A 12,324-nucleotide genomic window follows, 5' to 3' on the forward strand; every position below is an offset into this window, starting at 1 on the left:
GATGGGAAAGGAAAGAAATTAGCCTAAGTATTTCAGTTATCAGTAGAGGGCATAGAAAGACACTGGAGGAGGAAGAGACTTCTCTTCCTAGCTCTGGTGTGCTGCTCTCACCAAGTTCCTGCAGCACCCATGGCTTCTGCAGTGCATCCCTAGGTGGACAGTAGCACCCAGCGGCCATAAGCATGTGGCACATCCCATAAACGTCTTCCCCCGTCATCCCAGAGGGCAGACTTCCATCAAGCCCTGCCAACCAGCTCAGCAAACTTCTCTGCCATCCAATGGGTCTTGGTCGTGCCCTTTCCAATTAGATCAAATTCTAAGCCGGGGTGGAGAGATGGGGAGTGGCCTCTTTCTCAGGTGCTTTATCTCAGCACTAGGGATAAAGGCTACTCCCTATATTTGCTATTCTTTGGAGTGCTCTTTACCTCTTAGTAGCCAATCTCCCATTCCTCCAATTCCCTGTTATAGTTAATTACTTATATTAAACATGCTCTCTTCAAACTCCTGTGTGATTTGTCTCTTGATTGGGCTCTAAGAATATACTAGGTAACACTGGAGTGTTCTGCCTAGTCAGTGAGCACATTTAGTGCCCAGATCCTGTTTCTCAATACCATTCTCCAATAAAAGGAGTTAGGGCTTCTTGGAGAAGTGCTTGAGTCCAGGGCTGGAGCAGGGAAACTACAAAATGAACCTGAAACATCTTGTGGTGCCAAAAAGTAAGAACGTACTCAAAAAAGGCAGGGCATGTCAAAAAGATACAGAAGCCAACCCAGAGGAGCTCCTAATGGCCAAAGCTAGAGATCTGAGCAACAAAACATAAACAATAGTATTGGATTATAACCCATGAAATAAAAATGAATATCCATAAGTCCATACCGGTATAAATACATGATTGAATAAATTAATAAATGGGAGAGATGAGACAGATAACTTGGAGAATTTCAAATAATGTGTGTAGATATTTCCCCGTCCAGGAGGTAGTGGTTAACATCCTCTCCCCATCCCTGGGTGTGCTTAGTGACTTGCTTCCTAAGACTGGAGTATAGAAAGGGGGTGGGGAGTAACTTTATAGTGGAGAAAGCTGGCAAACCTCTGCCAAGGGAGTGATCAAGGTTAACATTATTGGGGATAAGTCAGGTTGATAGCATGTACCCCTGATATGAAGTGATGAGAATGGTACTTCACTTCTGTGGTATTCTTCCCAAAATCTCAAACCCTAGTCTGGTAATGAGAAAAATGTCAGATAAGACCAACTGAAGAATGTTGTATCAATCACTTGACCAGTACTCCTAGAAACTGTCAAGGTCATCACAAACAAGGAAAGTTTGAGAAACTCACAGTCTAGGGGAAGCCAAAGAGACATGATGAATAAATGTAATGTGGTGTCCTGGATGAGATCCTGCAACAGAAAAAAAAACATTAGTTTAAAACCAAAGAAATGCAAATAAAGTGTGTAGTTTAGTTAACAGTAATGTACCAATGTTGGTTCCTTAGTTGTGACAAACATACCATAGCAATGTAGGATGTTAACGATAGGGAAAACTATCTTTGATACTTTTCTATAAATCGAAAGCTATTGTAGTTTTTTAAAGTTTATTTAAACAATAAAAAAAAAGGACACAGGAGCCAACGTGAAGGAGCTCCCAATGGCCACAGCTGGGACAATGTGAGCAACACAATAAATAATGCTAGTTCAGTAGCTCCCCCCTTATCCATGGGGGATATGTTCCAAGATCCCCAATGGATGCCTGAAACCACATATTGTACCGAACCTTATACATACTATTTTTCCCTATACACATACATACCTATGATAAAGTTTAATTTATAAGTTAGGCACAGTAGAGAATAGCCAAACTGCCAGCATCACTACTCCTGCACTTTGGGGCCATTATTAAGTAAAGTAATGGTTACTTGAACACAATCACTGCTATATTGCAACAAACGGGTGGGATACACTGGATGAAGGGATGATTCACAGCCCCAGGCAGGACGAAGCGGGATGGCGGGAGATTTAATCACACCACTCAGAATGGCACACAATTTTAAAACTTATAAATTGTTGGTTTCTGGAATTTTCCATTTAATATTTTTGGACCACATTTGACCATGGGTAACTGAAACTGTGGAAAACTAAACTGCGGATAAGGAGGGGCCACTGTATTGGAGGATAACCCAGAGAATAAAATAAATATCCATGAGTCCATACTGATATAAATTAAAAAGTGAATAAAAAGACAATAAATAAGTGAGCGGGGAGGGACAGCTCTTTCTTAGAGAATAATCCCAATTAATAAATGTAGAAGGAATGAAGGAAATACAAAACCACTATTGGGCAAACACCACGGTAATAATTGTTGTAGGCAAGATCCACTGATAAATGCTAAAATTAGTGGGCAAAAGATTGAATAGCAACAGAATATTCGCATAGTCTCAAAGTATCTTCCCCAAGGTATTTATTAAGTACAATGCGAAAAACAGAAACTTTACAATGGAGAAACCAGCAGATATTACCTTAACCAAATGATCAAGTTTAACATCGACATCACGTACCTCCTCAAGAAGTGCACTGAGGACATTTCTGTGGCATTCTTGCTAAAATGCAAAACCACAATCTAATCATGAGAAAATAACAGACAAACCTAAGTTGAGAGACATTCTACAAAATACCTGAACTGTACTTTTCAAAAGTGTCAAGGTCATTAAAGACAAGGATAGACGGAGGAACAAAGTTTGGAGAAGATCTTGAAACAAGAACACTAGTGGGAAAAATGGTGAAATTTGAATTAGGTCTACAGCTTATTTAACAGTATTGTGCTGGGGGAAAGCAGCTCTGGTGGGGATCAACTGAGCATGTGCACAGAGCCAGTGAGGACTGAAGGGCCCGTGCGGGGCATCGGGGGTAGCGTCTCCCTGACTGGGGCCGGTGGTCACCCCGACCCAGACCTCGCTCGCAGACACCCTGCAGGGAGCTGCCTCCCCCTCCTCTAGGCTGTGGGGCTGACCCTCCCATCTCACCTTTCTTCCATCGGCTGCACCACATTTTCCACTGAAACAGGAAGGGCTCTGGATGTGGGACACCAGCCACGTGGTGCTCATGCAGCAGGAAGATGGTGACCTGTCTCAGGGACACCAAGTCTGGAACTTGCCTCTGCCCTGAGGCCCTGGTGATCAATATCAGGTACCTCATTTAATTTTCACTGCAACCTTGTCAGCTACCTGACAATGATCATCATTTGGACCATTTGACAGTAGAAGCAGCGGAAGCACAGTGAGGTGAAGTCGGTTGCCCAAGGTCACACTGCTAGCAAGTAGAAGGACCAGGAAATACTTAAGCCAAGTTCAGCTGACTCCAAAGTGCCCATACTCAGTCACTCTGCGATTCTTTTTTTTTTTTTTTTTTTTGGCCGTGCCACGCGGCATCTTCCCCAACCAGGGATCAAACCCATGCCCCCTACATTGGGAGCGCGGAGTCTTAACCACTGGACCACCAGGGAAGTCCCTGTCACTCTGCGATTCTGAACCCCATGCAGGGTTGGCTCCCAATAAACAATATTCCTATTTTCCATTGTCTTCAAAGTGCTCAGGCTGAGGGGAGACAACATCTTGTGTGCATAAACTGAGCTTCTGCATGTTTCAGTGCACATCCAGGGCAACCTACCTGGTCCTCCCTCTTCTGACAGAGATGAAAACTCAAACTCACCCTCCCCACCCACTTCTTAGACACTGAAAACCAGGTGTGCACCAGGTCCTCCAGTGATTGATGAACTCAGGAAAGTTGATCTCTGGTCACGTGAGGTCCCAAATCCCTGGGACCATGCCCCTGATTCCTCTGGCTGCCCATCATTTACTGACCAGCAGAAGCCACCTATGGTTGGACTACAGGGACTGTCAGAGGATACTTCAAAGTCCCCCGGTCACTGGCATGGCCCATGCTCCTCATATCATTAATCCATGATGACCACAGGAACCTTGAATAATGCCCAACACGGGCACACCAGTGCCACACCCCTAGCAGGCTTCCAATCATCCGTCTTCCCAGACTGCCAGTTACTGACTCGCATAGTTTCCAAAACTGACTTATGGAGCAGCTAAACGCTGACCATTCCTGAAAGATGTTATGGCTTTCATTCCAGAAGTCCCTCACAAAGCCACTGACCCTCCAGTCCCTAATTGCCTGGCTCTACATCCCCATAAACTTAGTGGCCTAAAAAAGCACACATTTATTATCTCATAGTTTATGTGAGTCTGGAATCTGGGCACAGCTTAGCTTGGTCCTCTGTTTTAGGGTCTCTCATGAGGCTGCATTCAAGGTCTCAGCTAGGCTTGGGGCCTCATCTGATGGCTCAACTGGGGAAGGATCCGCTTCCAAGTTCACTTATATGGTTGTTTACAGGATTCAGTTCATTTGGGCTGTTGGACTGAGAGCCTCAGTTTCATACCGACTGTTGGTGAAAGGCCACCCTCAGTTCCCTGCTATACGGGCCTCCCCAACATGGCAAGTTGGTTCACTAAATCCAACAAGGGGGACAGCCTGTTAGCAAGACAGAAGCTACAATCTCTTGTAATCTAATCACGAAGGTGGCATCTCCTCAGTGTTAAAGGTATGCTATTTATTAGAAGCAAGTTACTCAAATGGAGGGAAGTACACAAGGCCATGAATACCAGGAGGCAAGGATCATTGGGAGCCATTTTAGAAGTTGCTTCCCATAGACCATGGAGAAATAAACAGCTTCAGACATTAAATAATATGAACACTATTCTACCAATTTACTCTATTTGAGGAAAACACTAAAGGAAGCATTCTAAATAAATGAATACTAAATCAGAAGATAGATCTCAAAATAACAGAGCAAGACAATGGTTAGCAATGACTGTTGTGGTAAAATACACACCCTCAAGTACACATTCATATAGCTATAGTTAAATTATGACAAATAAAGTGACTGGGGACTTTGAATAAAAATGTTAAGTAAGTTTTCTTGAAGCAGAATTGACTTAACCTAAGAAAAATATAGTCTTCATAAAAGCAGTTTAAATGTTTCTAGAAAAATCCGGAAATAATACTGTTCACCTTGCTGAGGCAAATATGGAGGATAGAGTATCTTTCTCTACCAAGAAAGGTTAATTATATTCTGATCAAATAATAGAAAAAACATAAATCATGCCTGTTAGAGAGGACCAAATATATAACTGGACAATTAGTAAACATAAAAATTACCAAACTAATGAGGTATGGGGGGGACAAAACTGAACAGAAATGTCATAAAGGTGTTAGGAAGAAGAAGAGAATGAAAGTTATATTTAGGAAGTAGTAAAACTGATAATAAGGATAATATAATACAAAAAAATAAGGTTATCATCATTATACAAATTTAAATGGACTGAATCTCAAGACACAAATGTGGGATTAGAGCAAAAAATACTCTTATATGCAGTTAAAAGAAGTATATCTTAAACAAAGAGACAAATGCAAAATAAAGGTTTAGCCAAAGACACACCAGATTAGTGGCAGCAAAATAAAAGCAGCAGTGATGATGTACTTACCAAAGTAAATTCAAGGTCAAAAGGACTCAACAAGCAAAACAAAGAAAACACATAGTGGCATTGTGAAAAATGGCCAAAGATACATACTTTAGGATCCCCCCACCCACCTGCCAAAAACAGAACTATAAGGAGAAATTTGTTTTAAAATATAACATTTATTCTATCTTTTGATAATATAACAGATGGAGTAGACAAAAAGACAAAAAATCAGAGTAAAGAAATGTTAATCCTCAAACTAGATTGAAAAGTCCTAATGAGTAATCTGTACCTAACCGAGAATATAGTTTCTTCTCTTATATCCATGAAAGTTTTACAAAATTCAATTGAGTAATCTGGCCCACAGAGAAAATCTTGAGTAATGTTTACAAGTTCAGATTCAACAGGCTACATTCTCCGATCACAGTAAAACCATAATTACAAAGAAAGAAAGAAAAGATAACCAAACTACTTTAACCAGTTAGAAACTAAGAAACGTTCCTCAATAGCTAGGATCAAAGTGAGAAATCAATTCTGAAGTTGCACCTTTCACACCAGAGTTTATGAGACACAGCTACATTTAGAAAAAAGTGTAGAGTCTCAAATCCTTTACTATTAAAAAAAAGACTGGGAAACCAAAAAATAACCGTTAGGAATTTGACTCAAGAAGGTAGAAAAAGAACAAAATGAAGCAAACACATAGAAAAATGAAACACAAAACAAAAAAATCAAGGTGGCAGTTAATAAAAGCTTAAGTACATAAAGCTTAAGTATATAGTAAAAGCTTAAGTACATAAATATAAATTTAGGGAGTATAAATAAAACAAAAAGGTAAGCCTTTCTAATAATTGACTATATGGCTCAGCTCCTGGAAAATCTGATGAAGTTTAAAAGAAAAAAAATACAATACTAGTAATAAAAAAGGAGATATTGCACCAGATACGTAGTGCATTAGAGAACTAATATACTAGTTATCGTGGAATATGAGATATAAGTCTAGAGCAACATACTTAAACATTTAGGTGAAATATGTGAGTCCCCGGGTAAAAATGTAACAGTGAAAATTAATGAAAATATCCCTAAGGGGCCCGTGAATATAAAAAGAATAGGAAGAGTAGTTCAAGTCCATCATTTGAGACATACCAGTACCCACAGGCAGCACTGCTTGACACACCTCTACTGGCACAGGAGGCCTGGCTGGGGCTGGCAAAGGCAGATGTGGCAGAGGTCCCAGTCCTCTTCCGGCAACCCTATAGGCTTGAAATGGGCAGAGCCAGCTGGAAAGGGCAGACCCAGGGCAGGGTAGTGGGAGGAGGAGGACAGGACAGGATGGGCAGGTTTGTGGGGGAGACAGATAGACCAGGACTGGACTGGCAGGGGCCAAGGCTGACAGAAAAGGCCGGGACCTCGTGGTATGGTAAAGGGTGGAACAAGGTGAGTGGGGGCAGGGACATAATTGCTATGACACCCTGAACTCTCCTCAGTGTCCCAAAGTGGAATCACCAAGGAGGACTATCCCACACTCACCTATTCCCTCCATTGCAACGTTTCCCCAGCACCTCTGGCCTGGGGAATATTAACAATTATACAGAAGTTGGTCAAGGGACACTGATCAGGTGCCAACTACATATTTGATGGACTGGGATGGGGGACTTAGGAGAACAAGAGTCACTGGCATTCCCTTCATAAGATCACATCTCCGTTGACAGAAGAGGATGCACCGAGCACAGTGGGCATCACAGGCACCCCCAAACGTGCACTGTAGCCCACCCCCCAAGTAAAGCTGCACTGTCACCCACCACCACTGGAGGTTCGGAATTGGGTTTGTGGCCAGAGAGAACGGCTTAGGGGCCACCAGAGGATATTAAAATCTCTTGTTCTAAAGTTTTTAAACAAAACTCTGGATGGTGGGAGATGAGGGCAGGGCAGATCTCCTGGCCCAGATTCAGGAAAGAAAGAGACGGAGGATACAGGAACGGACAGAAAGAGGGGGATTTTGAGGACCACCCCACCTCAAGGAGGCGTAGACCGAGACAGGAGACTAAATGGGGAACAGAGAAGCGCAGAGAAACTCTGAGATGCCCTGAGAAGGATGTTAGAGGAACAGGTGTGTGAGGAATTCGTAGAGTGTCTCCCTTGCACAGGGTGTTGAGTACAGGACCTCAGCTGAGCAGAGCTCAGCTGTCTACTCTGGAGCGTAGGTCAGTGGTGAGCGGGTCATGCTGGGTTGTCTGATGAAGCATCAGGGCCAGCAGCCCTGCCCGATTCTTCATGGCTGTGCGCACCTTGTGCTCCTGCTCAACCAGCTCTTCCAGCTTGAGCAACTGTGGGGGGCAAGCATGAGAAGGGCCTTCTAGGATTCCATCCCGCCCCTCGGCCCCACTCAGCCTTGTAACGTACCATGCGCACGCGCTCTAGGTCCACCTCGGCACGTCTCAGCTTCTCCCAGCAGTAGTGGTGATTGCACAAGCGTTTGGGGAGGCAACAGAAATTACCGGTGGGCTCAAAGACGTTTTTCACTAGTGGGCAACCGCACACTTCTTCATCCGGTACCTGTGGGGAAGAATGAAAGATGATGAGGTACGTGAAGGGTGGCATATGGAGGGTGATCAGGCAGGCAGGATGCAAGGAAGAGGGGAATAGAGGGCAGGCAGGAAGGAAGGAGAGGAATGGGGAGTGGTGACCTAGCGGGGGGAAGAGAGGAATTCAGTGATTAGGTAAAGAAGAGGGGGCCAAAGGGGGATGATCAATCATGGAGAATGGAGGAAGAAGTTAAGCAGGGATGTAGGAATGGAGGTGATCAGGCAGGAAGGACGGAAGAACAGAAAGAGATCAAACAGGACGGAGAGGAAGGATGGAGGGGGGGTCTGACAGGGAGAAGTAGATGAATGAGGGTTGGTAAAGCATGGGGGAGGTGAGGAATAAGGCTGGGAGGGTGAAAGGGATGGGGGCTGATCAAACAGGGAAGAAGGGATTTAGGACATGACAAGCAGTGAGAAGGCGATTGGGGAAGTGAGGCAGGGAGAATAAGAATGGAAGGAAGTCAGCAAGTGAGAAGAGAGGAATTGAGGGTAACCATGCAGGGAGGGAGGGGGGATTGTGGGGTGGTCAGGCAGGGGCTAGGAAAAGAAGGGAGATGAGCAAGCAAGGAGAAGGGAAGAATGGGGAATGGTTATGCAGTGAGGAGCAGAGGAACGGAGGCTGGTCAGGCAGAGGGAGAGAGAAATGTTGGGGTGCGGGGTCAGGCAAGGAGATTATGAATAAATAAACAGGCAGGGAGAAAAGTAAAACTAGAAAGTGATTGGGCAGTGAGGAGGGGGGTGTAGGGGAGGTCAGGAAAGGAGGAGGGGATACATAGGGATTGGTCAGGAGGCATGAAGGCAGTCAGGCAGAAGGAAGAAGGAATAGGAGGCAATCAAGCACTGGAGGACGAGAGGAAGGTGGTCAGGTAGGGAGAAGGGGAGGAATGGAGGGCGATGAGGTAGAGAAAGAAAAGTCTCACCTTGGGGTCCTTCGAGTGCTCAGGGCATAACACCTGGAGTCGCTTACAGTAGCTCTTACTCCGTGGGTCGTAAACATCACAGAAGAGCCTTGCGGTTCTGGGGAGAGGTGAAAGTGAGGTGCTAAGGGTCAGGAGGAGGCTGGTCCCACCCTGAACCCTGCCCACACTTTGTCCCCAACCCCACCTATACCCTGCCGCTAATCTGCCCACCTCTGTCTCTGAGCCTACCCACATCCTGCCCTTGATCTTGCCCACCCTGCTCCTGACCTTGTCCACATCGTGCCTTTGACCCTGAGCAGCACTCACACTCACCCATCAATGCGAGTGGGGTACATGGACGTGAAGGGCGATTTGCGCTCATACTGGGGAAAAAAGAGTACAAATGGGAGGAACTATAGACACACACTGCGTAACCTCCCATGAAAAAGCCCCAAACAACACATTTGCTCCCTGTGGACCCTACGCTCCTGTCTGCTCAGCCGATGTCCCCCCCTCACCAGTGGCTGATGCCCAAATCTTGGCCCCTTTACTGGGGGTGGAAGAAAAGCACAAATGGGTAGAGCCGTGGATGTGTGTTGTATTGTCTTCTACAACAAATACCCGGGCACCAAACCTGCCCCCCTCCTCATGGACCCCACCCAGCCAAAAACACCCTTGCCCCATCTTCCCCCAGCCAATGCTCCAACCTTGGCGAAGCAGCGCTCCATGTGGCGCAGGGCAACCTGCGTATTGATGGGTTGCCCGCAGGAGACACAGAAGATCTGCAGGTTGACGCTGTTCCTGCCATGCTTGTCACTCTGCATAGGACAGTAGAAGGGCCAGTAAAGCAGTGCAGGGTGGGGACGGCAGGGCAAGATATCAGGCACCTTTCTGCTCCACCCCACCCATTCCCACTCACCTCTTCATCTTTGCACACAGCCTGCTGCTTGCCACGCTGAATGATGGCCTCAAGTTCATGGAAATGGCACTCTAAGTCCTTCAGGCGGGTGTGGGTGTCCTGCTGCTCACGGTGGATGCGCTCGAGCATTTTCTTGCCATGCTCCTCAGCAATGCAAGGGCTCTTCTGCCACTGCTGGATGCGCTTGGGCAGGATCGCATAGATGCGGCTGGAAGGGGAGACAGCAAGAATGGAATGCGTATGTGGGGGCATCAAAATAAGAAGAAATGGATGAGTGGCCGAATGGTGGATGTTTAGGATAATGAATGGTAGATGAGTGAATGTTGGTGAATGCGTGCTTGGATGGTGGATGGTTGGGTGCATGGCTAGACAGCTGGGTGGGTAAGTGACTGTTGAGGGTGAATGAGTGGGTTGGTGGATGGAATGTGGATGGGTGGTTCAGCGGGTCGGTGGATGTAAGGGTGGATGGATAGGTGGGTGAGTGGACAAATGGTGGAGGATACATAGGTAGCGGGGTAGATGGACTTACAGCTGGCATAGATCATGCCCTACTTTATTCCCTGTTGCTTAACCTCCAGGTGCACTCACGCAGCTGCCAGCTTCATGCCACAGTCGTCCGAGCAGTACTTGGAGCCTGGCCGGGTGGGGTGCACACAGTCAGGCCCCAGGCACTGCCGCAGTGAGGCTGGGTGCTCGGCACCTGACTGCTCTGGGTCTTCTGACTTTTCCATGAGCTTCTGCTGCTTCTCCTTCTGTGAGACAAGAGTGGTCAAAGCAGGGGCAGGGGAATCAGTGTCAGCCCCCTAACCCTGTACTACTACCTTGCATTCTGCCCCCAACCTCTGCCTCCATGCCCCCCATTCCACCATTTCTGTCACCTTCCACTCCACTTTTTTCTTCAAATTCTTCCTTTTCTTCGTATCCATTGCCTGCTTCTGCAGTGCAGAATCTAGGAATGGGAAGTCCTCAGTGTCATTCATCCAGGGCTGTAGGCGAGAAAAATGCTGACAGGTCTCCCCAATTTGTTTCTTAAATGATCTCTGGACACTCCGTGCCGCCTCTCTCTTCATTGCTGAGCCTCCCTGCCTTCAATGTCCTTACCCTTCCACGCAGGGGCCCTGCCATACACTCATCAGGCTTTGATTGTCAAGAATCTCGTATATAAAAGTCCTGGTATAAGCTTCAGTACTGAGGCAGGTGCTTTTCAGACAACAGCTGGTGTATGGCCTCCTTTCCTGCCGATGGCATTGCCCCCACCTGGTACTTCTGGGACAGCTCAGACTTCTGTAGTTGAGGCAGGTGTGATCGAGTGAGCAGTTGTCAGGGGGACTATGGCAAAGTCTCTGAGAGTATCACAGTTAAGAACTGACGGGCAGACCCTCGCACCAGCTCCATTCCCCCAACCACCCTGTGTCCTAGATTCACCAGAGACCAGGGTTTATAAGTAGCGCTCCTGTGCTGATGGAAGGAGGGCTCTGGGTCAGCACTAAGTGGGTGGGGATGGGCTCACCCTGCCCCAACACTCCTGGCCTCACCCTCTGGCCACTGTGGCTGGGGCCCACAGCACCTGCCTGGATGCACTAGGTCTTGCCTGCCTGGGAATGACTGGCACCACCTGGCCCTGCTTGCCCACCTTATCCAGACACACTTGGCTAGTCCATCTGGCTGCATCTTGCCCAGTCGAATTCATAAGGCCCTGCATATCCACCCAGAAAAGCTAGACTCCACCTCCTTACACTTAGAGGGCTCAGCCTGCCTTGTCCACCCTCCAGGACACACCTGCTACCCTGCTTGCCCTACACCATGGTCCCAGACAAGCCTCCTCTGCCCAGCCGGCCCAGCCCCTCAGACATGCTCCGCCCACCTTTCTGTCCCGCCCAGTCTGCCTAGTCTCTCCAGGCTCCACATGCCTGACTCTGCCTTCTTGGACACACTCTGTCTTGCCTTAAGGCTCCCAGCCCTGTGGGTCCCATGCGCTGCCAGGCCCTGCCCGCCTCCCAGACTCTCAGCCTCATATACCCCTCCCCACTTCCTGTACATACTCTGCTCTGCCTTACCTCTCACATGCTGAGCCATGCCAAGCCCTGCCCCCTCCCCCACTTGCACGTGCCACGCTGTGCGCTGTCTGCCCTGACTCACTCACCTAGAATAATTTGACAGTCTTTATTCTGAAAACTACTCCTACCTGAACCCAGTAACGCCTGCTAAAATATATAAATATACAAATGTTTTTAAATCTTTGCGTGCATTTGCACACACACGCAAATCATTACTCTCAAAGATTAAAAGAGCAAGCACACACACAAAGAATACACACGTTTTGGTTAAGACAGTTATCAACCAGAGGACACATACTAGTTTCGAGCTACAGATGCAATATTAATAAAAATTCACCCTGGCC

General features: G+C 46.8%; 2 protein-coding genes across 2 annotated transcripts in view; both read right to left on the reverse strand.

The window, feature by feature from the left end:
* Nucleotides 1-12,324, reverse strand: part of ZNF157 (zinc finger protein 157) — a 505,987-nt gene that overhangs the window by 119,454 nt on the left and 374,209 nt on the right. The window lies entirely within an intron of this gene.
* LOC132418205 (CXXC-type zinc finger protein 1-like) lies at nucleotides 7,701-10,993 on the reverse strand. The gene is made up of 8 exons (XM_060002058.1): nucleotides 10,802-10,993; nucleotides 10,512-10,675; nucleotides 9,924-10,131; nucleotides 9,712-9,822; nucleotides 9,338-9,387; nucleotides 9,026-9,122; nucleotides 7,924-8,076; nucleotides 7,701-7,847 (listed from the first exon to the last, which is right to left on the reverse strand). Exons 1-8 carry the CDS (start codon nucleotides 10,991-10,993, stop codon nucleotides 7,701-7,703), a joined length of 1,122 nt encoding a protein of 373 aa, XP_059858041.1.

The sequence above is a fragment of the Delphinus delphis genome, chromosome X, assembly GCF_949987515.2.
Source record: "Delphinus delphis chromosome X, mDelDel1.2, whole genome shotgun sequence".
Classification (NCBI taxonomy): domain Eukaryota; kingdom Metazoa; phylum Chordata; class Mammalia; order Artiodactyla; family Delphinidae; genus Delphinus; species Delphinus delphis.

What these genes read in the sequence shown, in the direction of transcription:
- LOC132418205 (XM_060002058.1), bottom strand. Translation starts at nt 10,993, where the DNA reads ATGAAGAGAGAGGCGGCACGGAGTGTCCAGAGATCATTTAAGAAACAA. An exon ending in GGCATGAAGCTGGCAGCTGC is followed by an intron (nt 10,132 to 10,511) that starts GTGAGTGCACCT and finishes CTCCCCTTCCAG; the next exon opens with CCGCATCTATGCGATCCTGC. An exon ending in TGGAGCGCTGCTTCGCCAAG is followed by an intron (nt 9,388 to 9,711) that starts GTTGGAGCATTG and finishes TTTTTTCCCCAG; the next exon opens with TATGAGCGCAAATCGCCCTT.